This window comes from Anolis carolinensis, unplaced genomic scaffold (assembly GCF_035594765.1).
Source record: "Anolis carolinensis isolate JA03-04 unplaced genomic scaffold, rAnoCar3.1.pri scaffold_26, whole genome shotgun sequence".
Lineage (NCBI taxonomy): Eukaryota > Metazoa > Chordata > Lepidosauria > Squamata > Dactyloidae > Anolis > Anolis carolinensis.
In genome coordinates, this window is record NW_026943835.1 from 957501 (window position 1) to 976925 (window position 19425).

The 19425-nt window shown below is 48.3% G+C and overlaps 1 protein-coding gene across 1 annotated transcript in view; it reads left to right on the top strand.

The window, feature by feature from the left end:
• The window catches only part of LOC134294881 (phosphatidylinositol transfer protein beta isoform), a 47664-nt gene that overhangs the window by 16720 nt on the left and 11519 nt on the right, over positions 1 to 19425 (top strand). The window contains exon 7 of the mRNA XM_062966663.1: positions 19323 to 19406. Within this exon, the coding sequence (XP_062822733.1) occupies positions 19323 to 19406 (84 nt within the window). The remainder of the gene's footprint in view (positions 1 to 19322; positions 19407 to 19425) is intronic.

Sequence of the window (19425 nt, forward strand, 5' to 3'; positions counted from 1 at the left end):
TCCAGTTGAGTTGTGTTGGGTTCTGTTGGGTTGGGTTGGGTCCAGTTGGGTTGTGTGAGGTGCATTTGGGTTGGGTTGGGTTCAGTTGGGTTCAGTTGGGTTGGGTTGAGTCCAGTTGAGTTGTGTTGGGTTCTGTTGGGTTGGGTTGGGTCCAGTTGGGTTGTGTGAGGTGCATTTGGGTTGGGTTGGGTTCGGTTGGGTTCAGTTGAGTTGGGTTGAGTCCAGTTGAGTTGTGTTGGGTTCTGTTGGGTTGGGTTGGGTCCAGTTGGGTTGTGTGAGGTGCATTTGGGTTGGGTTGGGTTCAGTTGGGTTCAGTTGGGTTGGGTTGAGTCCAGTTGAGTTGTGTTGGGTTCTGTTGGGTTGGGTTGGGTCCAGTTGGGTTGTGTGAGGTGCATTTGGGTTGGGTTGGGTTCAGTTGGGTTCAGTTGGGTTGGGTTCAGTCCAGTTGAGTTGTGTTGGGTTCTGTTGGGTTGGGTTGGGTCCAGTTGGGTTGTCCAAGGTTTGAGTTGGGTTCAGTTGAGTTGGGTTGAGTCCAGTTGAGTTGTGTTGGGTTCTGTTGGGTTGGGTTGGGTCCAGTTGGGATGTCTAAAGTTTGAGTTGGGTTGAGTCCAGTTGAGTTGTGTTGGGTTCTGTTGGGTTGTGTTGGGTCCAGTTGGGTTGTCCAAGGTTTGAGTTGGGTTGAGTCCAGTTGAGTTGTGTTGGGTTCTGTTGGGTTGGGTTGGGTCCAGTTGGGTTGTCCAAGGTTTGAGTTGGGTTCAGTTGAGTTGGGTTGAGGCCAGTTGAGTTGTGTTGGGTTCAGTTGAGTTGGGTTGAGTCCAGTTGAGTTGTGTTGGGTTCTGTTGGGTTGGGTTGGGTCCAATTGGGATGTCCAAGGTTTGAGTTAGGACCAGTTGGGTTGTGTGAGGTGCATTTGGGTTGGGTTGGGTTCAGTCGAGTTGGGTTGTGTCCAGTTGGGTTGTGTCCAGTTGGGTTGTCCAAGGTTTGAGTTGGGTTCAGTTGAGTTGGGTTGAGGCCAGTTGAGTTGGGTTGGGTTCTGTTGGGTTGGGTTGTGTCCAGTTGGGTTGTGTTGGGTTCTGTTGGGTTGTGTTGGGTCCAGTTGGGTTGTCCAAGGTTTGAGTTGGGTTGAGTCCAGTTGAGTTGTGTTGGGTTCTGTTGGGTTGGGTTGGGTCCAGTTGGGTTGTCCAAGGTTTGAGTTGGGTTCAGTTGAGTTGGGTTGAGGCCAGTTGAGTTGTGTTGGGTTCAGTTGAGTTGGGTTGAGTCCAGTTGAGTTGTGTTGGGTTCTGTTGGGTTGGGTTGGGTCCAATTGGGATGTCCAAGGTTTGAGTTAGGACCAGTTGGGTTGTGTGAGGTGCATTTGGGTTGGGTTGGGTTCAGTCGAGTTGGGTTGTGTCCAGTTGGGTTGTGTCCAGTTGGGTTGTCCAAGGTTTGAGTTGGGTTCAGTTGAGTTGGGTTGAGGCCAGTTGAGTTGGGTTGGGTTCTGTTGGGTTGGGTTGTGTCCAGTTGGGTTGTCTAAAGTTTGAGTTAGGTCCAGTTGGGTTGTGTGAGGTGCATTTGGGTTGGGTTGGGTTCAGTTGGGTTCAGTTGAGTTGGTTTGGGTCCAGTTGAGTTGGGTTGGGTCCAGTTGGGTTGTCCAAGGCTTGAGTTGGGTTCAGTTGTGTGAGGTGCATTTGGGTTGGGTTGGGTTCATTTGTGTTGGGTTGAGTCCAGTTGAGTTGTGTTGGGTCCAGTTGGGATGTCCAAGGTTTGAATTAGGTCCAGTTGGGTTGTGTGAGGTGCATTTGGGTTGGGTCCAGTTGGGTTGTCCAAGGTTTGAGTTGGGTTCAGTTGAGTTGGGTTGAGTCCAGTTGAGTTGTGTTGGGTTCTGTTGGGTTGGGTTGGGTTCAGTTGGGATGTCCAAGGTTTGAGGTGGGTTCAGTTGAGTTGTATTGGGTTCTGTTGGGTTGGGTTGTGTCCAGTTGGGATGTCTAAAGTTTGAGTTAGGTCCAGTTGGGTTGTGTGAGGTGCATTTGGGTTGGGTTGGGTTCAGTTGAGTTGGGTTGTGTCCAGTTGAGTTGTGTTGGGTTCTGTTGGGTTGGGTTGGGTCCAGTTGGGTTGTCCAAGGTTTGAGTTGGGTTCAGTTGAGTTGGGTTGAGTCCAGTTGAGTTGTGTTGGGTTCTGTTGGGTTGTGTTGGGTCCAGTTGGGATGTCTAAAGTTTGAGTTGGGTTGAGTCCAGTTGAGTTGTGTTGGGTTCTGTTGTGTTGGGTTGGGTCCAGTTGGGATGTCCAAGGTTTGAATTAGGTCCAGTTGGGTTGTGTGAGGTGCATTTGGATTGGGTTGGGATCATTTGAATTGAGTTGTGTCCAGTTGAGTTGTATTGGGTTCTGTTGGGTTGGGTTGGGTCCAGTTGGGATGTCCAAAGTTTGAGTTGGGTTCAGTTGCGTTGGGTTGGGTCCAGTTGAGTTGTGTTGGGTTCTGTCGGGTTGGGTTGTGTCCAGTTGGGATGTCTAAAGTTTGAGTTAGGTCCAGTTGGGTTGTGTGAGGTGCATTTGGGTTGGGTTGGGTTCAGTTGCGTTGGGTTGTGTCCAGTTAAGTTGTGTTGGGTTCTGTTGGGTTGGGTTGTGTCCAGTTGAGTTGTGTTGGGTTCTGTTGGGTTGGGTTGTGTCCAGTTGAGTTGTGTTGGGTTCTGTTGGGTTGGGTTGTGTCCAGTTGGGATGTCTAAAGTTTGAGTTAGGTCCAGTTGGGTTGTGTGAGGTGCATTTGGGTTGGGTTGGGTTCAGTTGAGTTGGGTTGTGTCCAGTTGAGTTGTGTTGGGTTCTGTCGGGTTGGGTTGGGTCCAGTTGGGATGTCGAAAGTTTGAGTTGGGTTCAGTTGCGTTGGGTTGGGTCCAGTTGAGTTGTGTTGGGTTCTGTCGGGTTGGGTTGGGTCCAGTTGGGATGTCTAAAGTTTGAGTTAGGTCCAGTTGGGTTGTGTGAGGTGCATTTGGGTTGGGTTGGGTTCAGTTGCGTTGGGTTGTGTCCAGTTAAGTTGTGTTGGGTTCTGTTGGGTTGGGTTGTGTCCAGTTGAGTTGTGTTGGGTTCTATTGGGTTGGGTTGTGTCCAGTTGAGTTGTGTTGGGTTCTGTTGGGTTGGGTTGTGTCCAGTTGGGATGTCTAAAGTTTGAGTTAGGTCCAGTTGGGTTGTGTGAGGTGCATTTGGGTTGGGTTGGGTTCAGTTGAGTTGGGTTGTGTCCAGTTGAGTTGTGTTGGGTTCTGTCGGGTTGGGTTGGGTCCAGTTGGGATGTCGAAAGTTTGAGTTGGGTTCAGTTGCGTTGGGTTGGGTCCAGTTGAGTTGTGTTGGGTTCTGTTGGGTTGGGTTGTGTCCAGTTGGGATGTCTAAAGTTTGAGTTAGGTCCAGTTGGGTTGTGTGAGGTGCATTTGGGTTGGGTTGGGTTCAGTTGAGTTGGGTTGTGTCCAGTTGAGTTGTGTTGGGTTCTGTCGGGTTGGGTTGGGTCCAGTTGGGATGTCGAAAGTTTGAGTTGGGTTCAGTTGCGTTGGGTTGGGTCCAGTTGAGTTGTGTTGGGTTCTGTCGGGTTGGGTTGGGTCCAGTTGGGATGTCTAAAGTTTGAGTTAGGTCCAGTTGGGTTGTGTGAGGTGCATTTGGGTTGGGTTGGGTTCAGTTGCGTTGGGTTGTGTCCAGTTAAGTTGTGTTGGGTTCTGTTGGGTTGGGTTGTGTCCAGTTGAGTTGTGTTGGGTTCTGTTGGGTTGGGTTGTGTCCAGTTGAGTTGTGTTGGGTTCTGTTGGGTTGGGTTGTGTCCAGTTGGGATGTCTAAAGTTTGAGTTAGGTCCAGTTGGGTTGTGTGAGGTGCATTTGGGTTGGGTTGGGTTCAGTTGCGTTGGGTTGTGTCCAGTTGAGTTGTGTTGGGTTCTGTTTGGTTGGGTTGTGTCCAGTTGAGTTGTGTTGGGTTCTGTTGGGTTGGGTTGTGTCCAGTTGGGATGTCTAAAGTTTGAGTTAGGTCCAGTTGGGTTGTGTTGGGTTCTGTTGGGTTGGGTTGTGTCCAGTTGAGTTGTGTTGGGTTCTGTTGGGTTGGGTTGTGTCCAGTTGAGTTGTGTTGGGTTCTGTTGGGTTGGGTTGTGTCCAGTTGGGATGTCTAAAGTTTGAGTTAGGTCCAGTTGGGTTGTGTGAGGTGCATTTGGGTTGGGTTGGGTTCAGTTGAGTTGGGTTGTGTCCAGTTGAGTTGTGTTGGGTTCTGTCGGGTTGGGTTGGGTCCAGTTGGGATGTCGAAAGTTTGAGTTGGGTTCAGTTGCGTTGGGTTGGGTCCAGTTGAGTTGTGTTGGGTTCTGTCGGGTTGGGTTGGGTCCAGTTGGGATGTCTAAAGTTTGAGTTAGGTCCAGTTGGGTTGTGTGAGGTGCATTTGGGTTGGGTTGGGTTCAGTTGCGTTGGGTTGTGTCCAGTTAAGTTGTGTTGGGTTCTGTTGGGTTGGGTTGTGTCCAGTTGAGTTGTGTTGGGTTCTGTTGGGTTGGGTTGTGTCCAGTTGGGATGTCTAAAGTTTGAGTTAGGTCCAGTTGGGTTGTGTGAGGTGCATTTGGGTTGGGTTGGGTTCAGTTGAGTTGGGTTGTGTCCAGTTGAGTTGTGTTGGGTTCTGTTGGGTTGGGTTGTGTCCAGTTGAGTTGTGTTGGGTTCTGTTGGGTTGGGTTGGGTCCAGTTGGGATGTCTAAAGTTTGAGTTAGGTCCAGTTGGGTTGTGTGAGGTGCATTTGGGTTGGGTTGGGTTCAGTTGAGTTGGGTTGTGTCCAGTTGAGTTGTGTTGGGTTCTGTCGGGTTGGGTTGGGTCCAGTTGGGATGTCGAAAGTTTGAGTTGGGTTCAGTTGCGTTGGGTTGGGTCCAGTTGAGTTGTGTTGGGTTCTGTCGGGTTGGGTTGGGTCCAGTTGGGATGTCTAAAGTTTGAGTTAGGTCCAGTTGGGTTGTGTGAGGTGCATTTGGGTTGGGTTGGGTTCAGTTGCGTTGGGTTGTGTCCAGTTAAGTTGTGTTGGGTTCAGTTGCGTTGGGTTGGGTCCAGTTGAGTTGTGTTGGGTTCTGTCGGGTTGGGTTGGGTCCAGTTGGGATGTCTAAAGTTTGAGTTAGGTCCAGTTGGGTTGTGTGAGGTGCATTTGGGTTGGGTTGGGTTCAGTTGCGTTGGGTTGTGTCCAGTTAAGTTGTGTTGGGTTCTGTTGGGTTGGGTTGTGTCCAGTTGAGTTGTGTTGGGTTCTGTTGGGTTGGGTTGGGTCCAGTTGGGTTGTCCAAGGTTTGAGTTGGGTTGAGTCCAGTTGAGTTGTGTTGGGTTCTGTTGGGTTGTGTTGGGTCCAGTTGGGTTGTCCAAGGTTTGAGTTGGGTTGAGTCCAGTTGAGTTGTGTTGGGTTCTGTTGGGTTGGGTTGGGTCCAGTTGGGTTGTCCAAGGTTTGAGTTGGGTTCAGTTGAGTTGGGTTGAGGCCAGTTGAGTTGTGTTGGGTTCAGTTGAGTTGGGTTGAGTCCAGTTGAGTTGTGTTGGGTTCTGTTGGGTTGGGTTGGGTCCAATTGGGATGTCCAAGGTTTGAGTTAGGACCAGTTGGGTTGTGTGAGGTGCATTTGGGTTGGGTTGGGTTCAGTCGAGTTGGGTTGTGTCCAGTTGGGTTGTGTCCAGTTGGGTTGTCCAAGGTTTGAGTTGGGTTCAGTTGAGTTGGGTTGAGGCCAGTTGAGTTGGGTTGGGTTCTGTTGGGTTGGGTTGTGTCCAGTTGGGTTGTCTAAAGTTTGAGTTAGGTCCAGTTGGGTTGTGTGAGGTGCATTTGGGTTGGGTTGGGTTCAGTTGGGTTCAGTTGAGTTGGTTTGGGTCCAGTTGAGTTGGGTTGGGTCCAGTTGGGTTGTCCAAGGCTTGAGTTGGGTTCAGTTGTGTGAGGTGCATTTGGGTTGGGTTGGGTTCATTTGTGTTGGGTTGAGTCCAGTTGAGTTGTGTTGGGTCCAGTTGGGATGTCCAAGGTTTGAATTAGGTCCAGTTGGGTTGTGTGAGGTGCATTTGGGTTGGGTCCAGTTGGGTTGTCCAAGGTTTGAGTTGGGTTCAGTTGAGTTGGGTTGAGTCCAGTTGAGTTGTGTTGGGTTCTGTTGGGTTGGGTTGGGTTCAGTTGGGATGTCCAAGGTTTGAGGTGGGTTCAGTTGAGTTGGGTTGGGTCCAGTTGAGTTGTGTTGGGTTCTTTTGGGGTGGGTTGGGTCCAGTTGGGTTGTCCAAGGTTTGAGTTAGGTCCAGTTGGGTTGTGTTGGGTGCATTTGGATTGGGTTGGGTTCAGTTGGGTTCATTTGAGTTGAGTTGCCTCCAGTTGAGTTGTGTTGGGTTCTGTTGGGTTGGGTTGGGTCTAGTTGGGTTGTCCAAGGTTTGAGTTGGGTCCAGTTGAGTTGTGTTGTGTTGGGTTGGGTTCAGTTGGGTTCATTTGAGTTGAGTTGCGTCCAGTTGAGTTGTGTTGGGTCCAGTTGGGATGTCCAAGGTTTGAGTTGGGTCCAGTTGAGTTGTGTTGGGTTCTGTTGGGTTGGGTTGGGTCCAGTTGGGTTGTCCAAGGTTTGAGTTGGGTTCAGTTGCGTTGGGTTGGGTCCAGTTGAGTTGTATTGGGTTCTGTTGGGTTGGGTTGGGTCCAGTTGGGTTGTCCAAGGTTTGAGTTGGTTTCAGTTGAGTTGTGCTGGGTTCTGTTTGGTTGGGTTGTGTCCAATTGGGATGTCTAAAGTTTGAGTTAGGTCCAGTTGGGTTGTCCAAGGTTTGAGTTGGGTTCAGTTGCGTTGGGTTGGGTTCTGTCGGGTTGGGTTGGGTCCAGTTGGGTTGTCCAAGGTTTGAGTTGGTTTCAGTTGAGTTGTATTGGGTTCTGTTGGGTTGGGTTGTGTCCAGTTGGGATGTCTAAAGTTTGAGTTAGGTCCAGTTGGGTTGTGTGAGGTGCATTTGGGTTGGGTTGGGTTCAGTTGAGTTGGGTTGTGTCCAGTTGAGTTGTGTTGGGTTCTGTCGGGTTGGGTTGGGTCCAGTTGGGTTGTCCAAGGTTTGAGTTGGGTTCAGTTGAGTTGGGTTGAGTCCAGTTGAGTTGTGTTGGGTTCTGTTGGGTTTTGTTGGGTCCAGTTGGGATGTCTAAAGTTTGAGTTGGGTTGAGTCCAGTTGAGTTGTGTTGGGTTCTGTTGTGTTGGGTTGGGTCCAGTTGGGATGTCCAAGGTTTGAATTAGGTCCAGTTGGGTTGTGTGAGGTGCATTTGGATTGGGTTGGGATCATTTGAATTGAGTTGTGTCCAGTTGAGTTGTATTGGGTTCTGTTGGGTTGGGTTGGGTCCAGTTGGGATGTCCAAAGTTTGAGTTGGGTTCAGTTGCGTTGGGTTGGGTCCAGTTGAGTTGTGTTGGGTTCTGTCGGGTTGGGTTGGGTCCAGTTGGGATGTCTAAAGTTTGAGTTAGGTCCAGTTGGGTTGTGTGAGGTGCATTTGGGTTGGGTTGGGTTCAGTTGCGTTGGGTTGTGTCCAGTTAAGTTGTGTTGGGTTCTGTTGGGTTGGGTTGTGTCCAGTTGAGTTGTGTTGGGTTCTGTTGGGTTGGGTTGTGTCCAGTTGAGTTGTGTTGGGTTCTGTTGGGTTGGGTTGTGTCCAGTTGGGATGTCTAAAGTTTGAGTTAGGTCCAGTTGGGTTGTGTGAGGTGCATTTGGGTTGGGTTGGGTTCAGTTGAGTTGGGTTGTGTCCAGTTGAGTTGTGTTGGGTTCTGTCGGGTTGGGTTGGGTCCAGTTGGGATGTCGAAAGTTTGAGTTGGGTTCAGTTGCGTTGGGTTGGGTCCAGTTGAGTTGTGTTGGGTTCTGTCGGGTTGGGTTGGGTCCAGTTGGGATGTCTAAAGTTTGAGTTAGGTCCAGTTGGGTTGTGTGAGGTGCATTTGGGTTGGGTTGGGTTCAGTTGCGTTGGGTTGTGTCCAGTTAAGTTGTGTTGGGTTCTGTTGGGTTGGGTTGTGTCCAGTTGAGTTGTGTTGGGTTCTGTTGGGTTGGGTTGTGTCCAGTTGAGTTGTGTTGGGTTCTGTTGGGTTGGGTTGTGTCCAGTTGGGATGTCTAAAGTTTGAGTTAGGTCCAGTTGGGTTGTGTGAGGTGCATTTGGGTTGGGTTGGGTTCAGTTGAGTTGGGTTGTGTCCAGTTGAGTTGTGTTGGGTTCTGTCGGGTTGGGTTGGGTCCAGTTGGGATGTCGAAAGTTTGAGTTGGGTTCAGTTGCGTTGGGTTGGGTCCAGTTGAGTTGTGTTGGGTTCTGTCGGGTTGGGTTGGGTCCAGTTGGGATGTCTAAAGTTTGAGTTAGGTCCAGTTGGGTTGTGTGAGGTGCATTTGGGTTGGGTTGGGTTCAGTTGCGTTGGGTTGTGTCCAGTTAAGTTGTGTTGGGTTCTGTTGGGTTGGGTTGTGTCCAGTTGAGTTGTGTTGGGTTCTGTTGGGTTGGGTTGTGTCCAGTTGAGTTGTGTTGGGTTCTGTTGGGTTGGGTTGTGTCCAGTTGGGATGTCTAAAGTTTGAGTTAGGTCCAGTTGGGTTGTGTGAGGTGCATTTGGGTTGGGTTGGGTTCAGTTGCGTTGGGTTGTGTCCAGTTGAGTTGTGTTGGGTTCTGTTTGGTTGGGTTGTGTCCAGTTGAGTTGTGTTGGGTTCTGTTGGGTTGGGTTGTGTCCAGTTGGGATGTCTAAAGTTTGAGTTAGGTCCAGTTGGGTTGTGTTGGGTTCTGTTGGGTTGGGTTGTGTCCAGTTGAGTTGTGTTGGGTTCTGTTGGGTTGGGTTGTGTCCAGTTGAGTTGTGTTGGGTTCTGTTGGGTTGGGTTGTGTCCAGTTGAGTTGTGTTGGGTTCTGTTGGGTTGGGTTGTGTCCAGTTGAGTTGTGTTGGGTTCTGTTGGGTTGGGTTGTGTCCAGTTGGGATGTCTAAAGTTTGAGTTAGGTCCAGTTGGGTTGTGTGAGGTGCATTTGGGTTGGGTTGGGTTCAGTTGAGTTGGGTTGTGTCCAGTTGAGTTGTGTTGGGTTCTGTTGGGTTGGGTTGTGTCCAGTTGAGTTGTGTTGGGTTCTGTCGGGTTGGGTTGGGTCCAGTTGGGATGTCGAAAGTTTGAGTTGGGTTCAGTTGCGTTGGGTTGGGTCCAGTTGAGTTGTGTTGGGTTCTGTCGGGTTGCGTTGGGTCCAGTTGGGATGTCTAAAGTTTGAGTTAGGTCCAGTTGGGTTGTGTGAGGTGCATTTGGGTTGGGTTGGGTTCAGTTGCGTTGGGTTGTGTCCAGTTAAGTTGTGTTGGGTTCTGTTGGGTTGGGTTGTGTCCAGTTGAGTTGTGTTGGGTTCTGTTGGGTTGGGTTGTGTCCAGTTGAGTTGTGTTGGGTTCTGTCGGGTTGGGTTGGGTCCAGTTGGGATGTCTAAAGTTTGAGTTAGGTCCAGTTGGGTTGTGTGAGGTGCATTTGGGTTGGGTTGGGTTCAGTTGAGTTGTGTTGGGTTCTGTCGGGTTGGGTTGGGTCCAGTTGGGATGTCGAAAGTTTGAGTTGGGTTCAGTTGCGTTGGGTTGGGTCCAGTTGAGTTGTGTTGGGTTCTGTCGGGTTGGGTTGGGTCCAGTTGGGATGTCTAAAGTTTGAGTTAGGTCCAGTTGGGTTGTGTGAGGTGCATTTGGGTTGGGTTGGGTTCAGTTGCGTTGGGTTGTGTCCAGTTAAGTTGTGTTGGGTTCTGTTGGGTTGGGTTGTGTCCAGTTGAGTTGTGTTGGGTTCTGTTGGGTTGGGTTGTGTCCAGTTGAGTTGTGTTGGGTTCTGTTGGGTTGGGTTGTGTCCAGTTGGGATGTCTAAAGTTTGAGTTAGGTCCAGTTGGGTTGTGTGAGGTGCATTTGGGTTGGGTTGGGTTCAGTTGCGTTGGGTTGTGTCCAGTTGAGTTGTGTTGGGTTTTGTTGGGTTGGGTTGTGTCCAGTTGAGTTGTGTTGGGTTCTGTTGGGTTGGGTTGTGTCCAGTTGGGATGTCTAAAGTTTGAGTTAGGTCCAGTTGGGTTGTGTTGGGTTCTGTTGGGTTGGGTTGTGTCCAGTTGAGTTGTGTTGGGTTCTGTTGGGTTGGGTTGTGTCCAGTTGAGTTGTGTTGGGTTCTGTTGGGTTGGGTTGTGTCCAGTTGAGTTGTGTTGGGTTCTGTTGGGTTGGGTTGTGTCCAGTTGGGATGTCTAAAGTTTGAGTTAGGTCCAGTTGGGTTGTGTGAGGTGCATTTGGGTTGGGTTGGGTTCAGTTGAGTTGGGTTGTGTCCAGTTGAGTTGTGTTGGGTTCTGTCGGGTTGGGTTGGGTCCAGTTGGGATGTCGAAAGTTTGAGTTGGGTTCAGTTGCGTTGGGTTGGGTCCAGTTGAGTTGTGTTGGGTTCTGTCGGGTTGGGTTGGGTCCAGTTGGGATGTCTAAAGTTTGAGTTAGGTCCAGTTGGGTTGTGTGAGGTGCATTTGGGTTGGGTTGGGTTCAGTTGCGTTGGGTTGTGTCCAGTTAAGTTGTGTTGGGTTCTGTTGGGTTGGGTTGTGTCCAGTTGAGTTGTGTTGGGTTCTATTGGGTTGGGTTGTGTCCAGTTGAGTTGTGTTGGGTTCTGTTGGGTTGGGTTGTGTCCAGTTGGGATGTCTAAAGTTTGAGTTAGGTCCAGTTGGGTTGTGTGAGGTGCATTTGGGTTGGGTTGGGTTCAGTTGAGTTGGGTTGTGTCCAGTTGAGTTGTGTTGGGTTCTGTCGGGTTGGGTTGGGTCCAGTTGGGATGTCGAAAGTTTGAGTTGGGTTCAGTTGCGTTGGGTTGGGTCCAGTTGAGTTGTGTTGGGTTCTGTCGGGTTGGGTTGGGTCCAGTTGGTATGTCTAAAGTTTGAGTTAGGTCCAGTTGGGTTGTGTGAGGTGCATTTGGGTTGGGTTGGGTTCAGTTGCGTTGGGTTGTGTCCAGTTAAGTTGTGTTGGGTTCTGTTGGGTTGGGTTGTGTCCAGTTGAGTTGTGTTGGGTTCTGTTGGGTTGGGTTGTGTCCAGTTGAGTTGTGTTGGGTTCTGTTGGGTTGGGTTGTGTCCAGTTGGGATGTCTAAAGTTTGAGTTAGGTCCAGTTGGGTTGTGTGAGGTGCATTTGGGTTGGGTTGGGTTCAGTTGCGTTGGGTTGTGTCCAGTTGAGTTGTGTTGGGTTCTGTTGGGTTGGGTTGTGTCCAGTTGAGTTGTGTTGGGTTCTGTTGGGTTGGGTTGTGTCCAGTTGGGATGTCTAAAGTTTGAGTTAGGTCCAGTTGGGTTGTGTTGGGTTCTGTTGGGTTGGGTTGTGTCCAGTTGAGTTGTGTTGGGTTCTGTTGGGTTGGGTTGTGTCCAGTTGAGTTGTGTTGGGTTCTGTTGGGTTGGGTTGTGTCCAGTTGAGTTGTGTTGGGTTCTGTTGGGTTGGGTTGTGTCCAGTTGGGATGTCTAAAGTTTGAGTTAGGTCCAGTTGGGTTGTGTGAGGTGCATTTGGGTTGGGTTGGGTTCAGTTGAGTTGGGTTGTGTCCAGTTGAGTTGTGTTGGGTTCTGTCGGGTTGGGTTGGGTCCAGTTGGGATGTCGAAAGTTTGAGTTGGGTTCAGTTGCGTTGGGTTGGGTCCAGTTGAGTTGTGTTGGGTTCTGTCGGGTTGGGTTGGGTCCAGTTGGGATGTCTAAAGTTTGAGTTAGGTCCAGTTGGGTTGTGTGAGGTGCATTTGGGTTGGGTTGGGTTCAGTTGCGTTGGGTTGTGTCCAGTTAAGTTGTGTTGGGTTCTGTTGGGTTGGGTTGTGTCCAGTTGAGTTGTGTTGGGTTCTGTTGGGTTGGGTTGTGTCCAGTTGAGTTGTGTTGGGTTCTGTTGGGTTGGGTTGTGTCCAGTTGGGATGTCTAAAGTTTGAGTTAGGTCCAGTTGGGTTGTGTGAGGTGCATTTGGGTTGGGTTGGGTTCAGTTGCGTTGGGTTGTGTCGAGTTGAGTTGTGTTGGGTTCTGTTGGGTTGGGTTGTGTCCAGTTGAGTTGTGTTGGGTTCTGTTGGGTTGGGTTGTGTCCAGTTGGGATGTCTAAAGTTTGAGTTAGGTCCAGTTGGGTTGTGTTGGGTTCTGTTGGGTTGGGTTGTGTCCAGTTGAGTTGTGTTGGGTTCTGTTGGGTTGGGTTGTGTCCAGTTGAGTTGTGTTGGGTTCTGTTGGGTTGGGTTGTGTCCAGTTGGGATGTCTAAAGTTTGAGTTAGGTCCAGTTGGGTTGTGTGAGGTGCATTTGGGTTGGGTTGGGTTCAGTTGAGTTGGGTTGTGTCCAGTTGAGTTGTGTTGGGTTCTGTCGGGTTGGGTTGGGTCCAGTTGGGATGTCGAAAGTTTGAGTTGGGTTCAGTTGCGTTGGGTTGGGTCCAGTTGAGTTGTGTTGGGTTCTGTCGGGTTGGGTTGTGTCCAGTTGGGATGTCTAAAGTTTGAGTTAGGTCCAGTTGGGTTGTGTGAGGTGCATTTGGGTTGGGTTGGGTTCAGTTGCGTTGGGTTGTGTCCAGTTGAGTTGTGTTGGGTTCTGTTTGGTTGGGTTGTGTCCAGTTGAGTTGTGTTGGGTTCTGTTGGGTTGGGTTGTGTCCAGTTGAGTTGTGTTGGGTTCTGTTGGGTTGGGTTGTGTCCAGTTGAGTTGTGTTGGGTTCTGTTGGGTTGGGTTGTGTCCAGTTGGGATGTCTAAAGTTTGAGTTAGGTCCAGTTGGGTTGTGTTGGGTTCTGTTGGGTTGGGTTGTGTCCAGTTGAGTTGTGTTGGGTTCTGTTGGGTTGGGTTGTGTCCAGTTGAGTTGTGTTGGGTTCTGTTGGGTTGGGTTGTGTCCAGTTGAGTTGTGTTGGGTTCTGTTGGGTTGGGTTGTGTCCAGTTGAGTTGTGTTGGGTTCTGTTGGGTTGGGTTGTGTCCAGTTGGGATGTCTAAAGTTTGAGTTAGGTCCAGTTGGGTTGTGTGAGGTGCATTTGGGTTGGGTTGGGTTCAGTTGCGTTGGGTTGTGTCCAGTTAAGTTGTGTTGGGTTCTGTTGGGTTGGGTTGTGTCCAGTTGAATTGTGTTGGGTTCTGTTGGGTTGGGTTGTGTCCAGTTGAGTTGTGTTGGGTTCTGTTGGGTTGGGTTGTGTCCAGTTGGGATGTCTAAAGTTTGAGTTAGGTCCAGTTGGGTTGTGTGAGGTGCATTTGGGTTGGGTTGGGTTCAGTTGAGTTGGGTTGTGTCCAGTTGAGTTGTGTTGGGTTCTGTCGGGTTGGGTTGGGTCCAGTTGGGTTGTCCAAGGTTTGAGTTGGGTCCAGTTGGGTTGTGTGAGGTGCATTTGGGTTGGTTTGAGTTGGGTTGTCCAAGGTTTGAATTGGGTTCAGTTGAGTCTGGTTGGGTTGAGTAAAAGGCGAAAGATTTATACGATCAGCTCCTACATGGGAAGCCTATTTTGGAGAGGTATTTGACGACCTGGAGGCAGCGGGAGAGGTATCCGAACCTATTGACGCTCCTGCTTGGCCACCAGTTTCTTCTGAGGAAATGGAAGGCCTACTTCAAAAATTAAAAGCTGGAAAAGCTCCAGGAGAGGACATGCTCCCCCCAGAACTGTTCAAATGTAACATCTCCTGGTGGGCCCCCATCTTGGCCAAACTGTTCACACATATCAACCAGACAGGAATCATTCCGAGTGGGTGGAAAACCAGTATAATTGTTCCACTATATAAAAAAGGTAATAGGACGGACCCCCACAATTATAGACCAATTAGTCTGTTGGATGTAGTATCAAAAATCTATGGTAGCTTTCTGTTAAACAAATTACAGAGTTGGGCGGAGGAAAATAATATTATTGCGGAAGAACAGGCTGGATTCCGTCAAGGCAGAGGCACAATAGATCAATGCTTTGTGCTGTCGCACTTAATCCAAAATAGTCTGAGGAAACCAAAGGGTTGCCTTTACACAGCATTTGTGGATTTCACCTCAGCTTTTGATTTAATTGATAGACAACGTCTGTGGGCAAAGTTGGCAAAAACGAATGTGGACAGACGACTGCTGATATTATTGCACCAGCTATACTCGGGAACTGATCTAAGAGTGAGGTTAGGGCTATCAGGCAAGCTATCGAACAACATTGAAACCAAAAGAGGAGTGAGGCAAGGCTGCTTGCTTGCACCTTTTTTGTTTATCTTCTACGTGAATAACTTAGTGGCCGAGTTGAGCTCTCCTGAACATTTTCCCCCAGCAGTAGGTAACAGGAGAATCCAAATCCTATTATATGCGGATGATATGGTGCTACTCTCATCGACGCAAATAGGTCTCAGGAGACTTTTGAGGTCACTAAGTAGGATTTGTAAACAAGAGAAGCTGACAATCAATCACTCAAAAACCAAAGTGATGGTATTCTCCAAAAGGAAGCAAAGTCACACCTGGAAATTGGATGGTCACTCAATAGAGCAGTGTGATAGTTTTAAATATCTGGGCTTACACTTCGCATACAACGGTAAATGGAAGAACCATATAGAGCAGGGGTCCCCAAACTAAGGCCCGGGGGCCGAATGCGGCCCATCGAAGCTATTTATCCGGCCCCCATGGCACAAGGGCAGAAGAACCCTTATTATTATTATTATTATTATTATTATTATTATTATTATTATTATTGTTATTAACATTGAGGCTGGGTGGCCATCTGTCAGGGGTGCTTTGCTTGTGCTTTTGGTGTACAAAGGAAGAAGGGTCTTGGACTAAATGGCCCAAGGGGTCTTTTCCAATAATAATAATATAATAATTTTATTCTTGTACCCCGCCTCTATCTCCCCGCAGAGACTCAGGGCGGCTTACAAATGCAAAAGAGTCTACATACAAAAACATCAAATACCAAAAACGCACAAATGAAAAATTAAAACATACGATTAAAATCAAACCATTAATAAGACAGAGTTAAAACACAACTCTGTTCCAACCCTCTTTATTATTATTATTATTATTATTATTATTATTATTATTATTATTATTAACATTGAGGCTGGGTGGCTATCTGTCAGGGGTGCTTTGCTTGTGCTTTTGGTGCACAAAGGCAAAAGGGGGTTGGACTTAATGGCCCAAGGGGTCTCTTCCAACCCTCTTTATTATTATTATTATTATTATTATTATTATTATTATTATTATTATTATTATTATTAACATTGAGGCTGGGTGGCTATCTGTCAGGGGTGCTTTGCTTGTGCTTTCGGTGCACAAAGGTAGAAGGGTATTGGACTCAATGGTCCAAAGGGTCTCTTCCAACCCTCTTTGTTATTGTTGTTGTTGTTGATGATGATGTTATTAATAATTATTAATTATTATTGCTCGGTGGCCAACTATAGTCCGGCCCTCCAACGGTCTGAAGGATCGTGAACTGGCCCCCTGTTTAAAAAGTTTGGGGACCCCTGATATAGAGGCAGCCAAATTATCTGCCTGGAGGTCAGCGAAAGCAATCCTAGCCTTTGGAAAAACAAAGGGAGGTTCACTGGTTTGTCCCACAGTAAAGATTTTTGCCGCTAAAATTTTACCCCAACTGTTATATGGAGCGGAAATTTGGGGGCAAGGTAACACAGAACAGGTTGAATGCATCCAGAACAAGTTTGCAAGAGCTCTTTTAGCCCTTCCCTCGGGGACCCCAGCCGCCTTGTTAAGACTGGAATTAGATCTTCCCTCACTCAAGGCCAGAATGCACAAGCTTAACATCTCGTATGGGAAGAGATTGCTAGGAATGGAGGAGGAGAGCATAGCAAAGCAATGCCTGAGGGAACAGTTTAAACGGGGAGGTTGGGTGCAATCCTGGCTAGCCTTGCTCCATCAATATTTTGACGGGTCAATAACAACTCTAATGCAGCTAGACAAGAAGGCGATTAGGGACAATATCTTTGAGAAGGATGCAGCCGACAATTTAGAGATTAGTAAAAAGCAAAGTTTTTCTATATGGTATCCCAGACTAAAGAGTGACCAATACTGCCAACAATACCTTCAAGACCTAACGTCAGCTGAGTTGAGGAAAGCCTTCACAGCCCTGCGTTTCCAAACAATGCCCTCAAACTGGCTAGAAGGGAGATACAGAGGGATCCCTCAGGCCCAAAGGCTTTGCATTTGTGGCGCCGGGGAAAAAGAAGATCTAACTCACTATCTATTGCACTGCCCTTTGTATAATGACCCCAGAAAAAATCTCCTGGGAACACTCCTTGAAGAAAGGGCAGCATGGCAAGAACCTGCCGTGATTGGTGCCTTACTAGCAGATTATGATAAAAATATAACCCTAAAAGTAGCCACATTTGCAATCGCTGCCCAAAAGATCAGAGACAGAGTAGCAAAAACCTCGCCGGAGACCAGATAGGGAAAGGGAGATGGTTAAGGAGGTCACAGACTAGACGCCGTTATTGCTAGGTTTCTGCCAGCAAAATTTTAAAGTACTAGTTTTTTAAATCTTGAACGGGTTTTGCTTTACATTGGAATGTGTTTATAAAGGTTGTATGTTATTGATGTCATGGCCTATGGCTAGTGCAATAAACTTTATTGTATTTGTATTTGTATTTGGTTGGGTTGAGTTGAGTTGGGTTGGGTCCCGTTGAGTTGCGATGGGTCCAGTTGAATTGGGTTGGGTTCTGTTGGGTTGGGTTGTGTCCAGTTGGGATGTCTAAAGTTTGAGTTAGGTCCAGTTGGGTTCTGTTGGGTTGTGTTGGGTTCTGTTGGGTTGGGTTGTGTCCAGTTGGGATGTCTAAAGTTTGAGTTAGGTCCAGTTGGGTTCTGTTGGGTTGTGATGGGTTCTGTTGGGTTGGGTTGTGTCCAGTTGGGATGTCTAAAGTTTGAGTTAGGTCCAGTTGGGTTCTGTTGGGTTGTGTTGGGTTCTGTTGGGTTGGGTTGTGTCCAGTTGGGATGTCTAAAGTTTGAGTTAGGTCCAGTTGGGTTCTGTTGGGTTGTGTTGGGTTCTGTTGGGTTGGGTTGTGTCCAGTTGGGATGTCTAAAGTTTGAGTTAGGTCCAGTTGGGTTCTGTTGGGTTGTGTTGGGTTCTGTTGGGTTGGGTTGTGTCCAGTTGGGATGTCTAAAGTTTGAGTTAGGTCCAGTTGGGTTCTGTTGGGTTGTGTTGGGTTCTGTTGGGTTGGGTTGTGTCCAGTTGGGATGTCTAAAGTTTGAGTTAGGTCCAGTTGGGTTCTGTTGGGTTGTGTTGGGTTCTGTTGGGTTGGGTTGTGTCCAGTTGGGATGTCTAAAGTTTGAGTTAGGTCCAGTTGGGTTCTGTTGGGTTGTGTTGGGTTCTGTTGGGTTGGGTTGTGTCCAGTTGGGATGTCTAAAGTTTGAGTTAGGTCCAGTTGGGTTGTGTGAGGTGCAGTTTGGTTGGGTTGAGTTGGGTTGTCCAAGGTTTGAATTGGGTTCAGTTGAGTCTGGTTGGGTTGAGTTGAGTTGGGTTGGGTCCCGTTGAGTTGCGATGGGTCCAGTTGAATTGGGTCGGGTCCCGTTGAGTAGGGTTGGGTCCTGTTGATTTGGGATGGGTCTCATTGGGTTTGGTTGGGTTGGGTCCAGTTGGGTTGTCTAAGGTTTGAGTTGGGTTCAGTTGAGTTGGGTTGGGTCCAGTTGTTGTGTTGGGTTCAGTTGAGTCTGGTTGGGTCCAGTTGGGTTGTGTTGGGTTCTGTTGAGTCGGGTTGGGCCCAGTTGAGTTGTGTTGGGTTCTGTTGAGTCTGGTTGGGTCCAGTTGAGTTGTGTTGGGTTCAGTTGAGTCTGGTTGGGTCCAGTTGAGTTGTGTTGGGTTCAGTTGAGTCTGGTTGGGTCCAGTTGAGTTGTGTTGGGTTCAGTTGAGTCTGGTTGGGTCCAGTTGAGTTGTGTTGGGTTCTGTTGAGTCTGGTTGGGTCCAGTTGAGTTGTGTTGGGTTCAGTTGAGTCTGGTTGGGTCCAGTTGAGTTGTGTTGGGTTCTGTTGAGTCTGGTTGGGTCCAGTTGAGTTGTGTTGGGTTTTGTTGAGTCTGGTTGGGTCCAGTTGAGTTGTGTTGGGTTCAGTTGAGTCTGGTTGGGTCCAGTTGAGTTGTGTTGGGTTCTGTTGAGTCTGGTTGGGTCCAGTTGAGTTGTGTTGGGTTCAGTTGAGTCTGGTTGGGTCCAGTTGAGTTGTGTTGGGTTCAGTTGAGTCTGGTTGGGTCCAGTTGAGTTGTGTTGGGTTCAGTTGAGTCTGGTTGGGTCCAGTTGAGTTGTGTTGGGTTCAGTTGAGTCTGGTTGGGTCCAGTTGAGTTGTGTTGGGTTCAGTTGAGTCTGGTTGGGTCCAGTTGAGTTGTGTTGGGTTCTGTTGAGTCTGGTTGGGTCCAGTTGAGTTGTGTTGGGTTTTGTTGAGTCTGGTTGGGTCCAGTTGAGTTGTGTTGGGTTTTGTTGAGTCTGGTTGGGTCCAGTTGAGTTGTGTTGGGTTCTGTTGAGTCTGGTTGGGTCCAGTTGAGTTGTGTTGGGTTTTGTTGAGTCTGGTTGGGTCCAGTTGAGTTGTGTTGGGTTCAGTTGAGTCTGGTTGGGTCCAGTTGAGTTGTGTTGGGTTCAGTTGAGTCTGGTTGGGTCCAGTTGAGTTGTGTTGGGTTCAGTTGAGTCTGGTTGGGTCCAGTTGAGTTGTGTTGGGTTCAGTTGAGTCTGGTTGGGTCCAGTTGAGTTGTGTTGGGTTCAGTTGAGTCTGGTTGGGTCCAGTTGAGTTGTGTTGGGTTTTGTTGAGTCTGGTTGGGTCCAGTTGAGTTGTGTTGGGTTCTGTTGAGTCTGGTTGGGTCCAGTTGAGTTGTGTTGGGTTCAGTTGAGTCTGGTTGGGTCCAGTTGAGTTGTGTTGGGTTTTGTTGAGTCTGGTTGGGTCCAGTTGAGTTGTGTTGGGTTCAGTTGAGTCTGGTTGGGTTCTGTTGAGTCGGGTTGGGCCCAGTTGAGTTGTGTTGGGTTCAGTTGAGTCTGGTTGGGTCCAGTTGAGTTGTGTTGGGTTTTGTTGAGTCTGGTTGGGTCCAGTTGAGTTGTGTTGGGTTCAGTTGAGTCTGGTTGGGTCCAGTTGAGTTGTGTTGGGTTTTGTTGAGTCTGGTTGGGTCCAGTTGAGTTGTGTTGGGTTCAGTTGAGTCTGGTTGGGTCCAGTTGAGTTGTGTTGGGTTCTGTTGAGTCTGGTTGGGTCCAGTTGAGTTGTGTTGGGTTCAGTTGAGTCTGGTTGGGTTCTGTTGAGTCGGGTTGGGCCCAGTTGAATTATCTACCACCCTGTTGTCATGGAGCAATCATCACCTGATCAAGTTTAGACTTTTATGCGTATTTTTATTTATTTTTAATATTTAACATTTACTTATAATTTCTATTTTTGTGTATTTTAGTATTTACTCTTTTCGGCGTATTTTTGATGTGCTTAACCCGTATTTTTAATGTTTGTTTTTAATTATACTGATTATGAGCTTTATTATAATATATTAATAAATTAACATTTTGATTAATCAATTAATTATTTTTTTCTGTTAATTAATCCCTTTTAATTTATTTTTTCTACGCAGGTCCATGACCTGGACCCGAACGCCTGGAAAGGGGTTGAGGTCATCCACATCGACATCGCTGACCGGGGTCAAGTCGAGCCTGGGGTCAGTCGTGGGGTCAGAG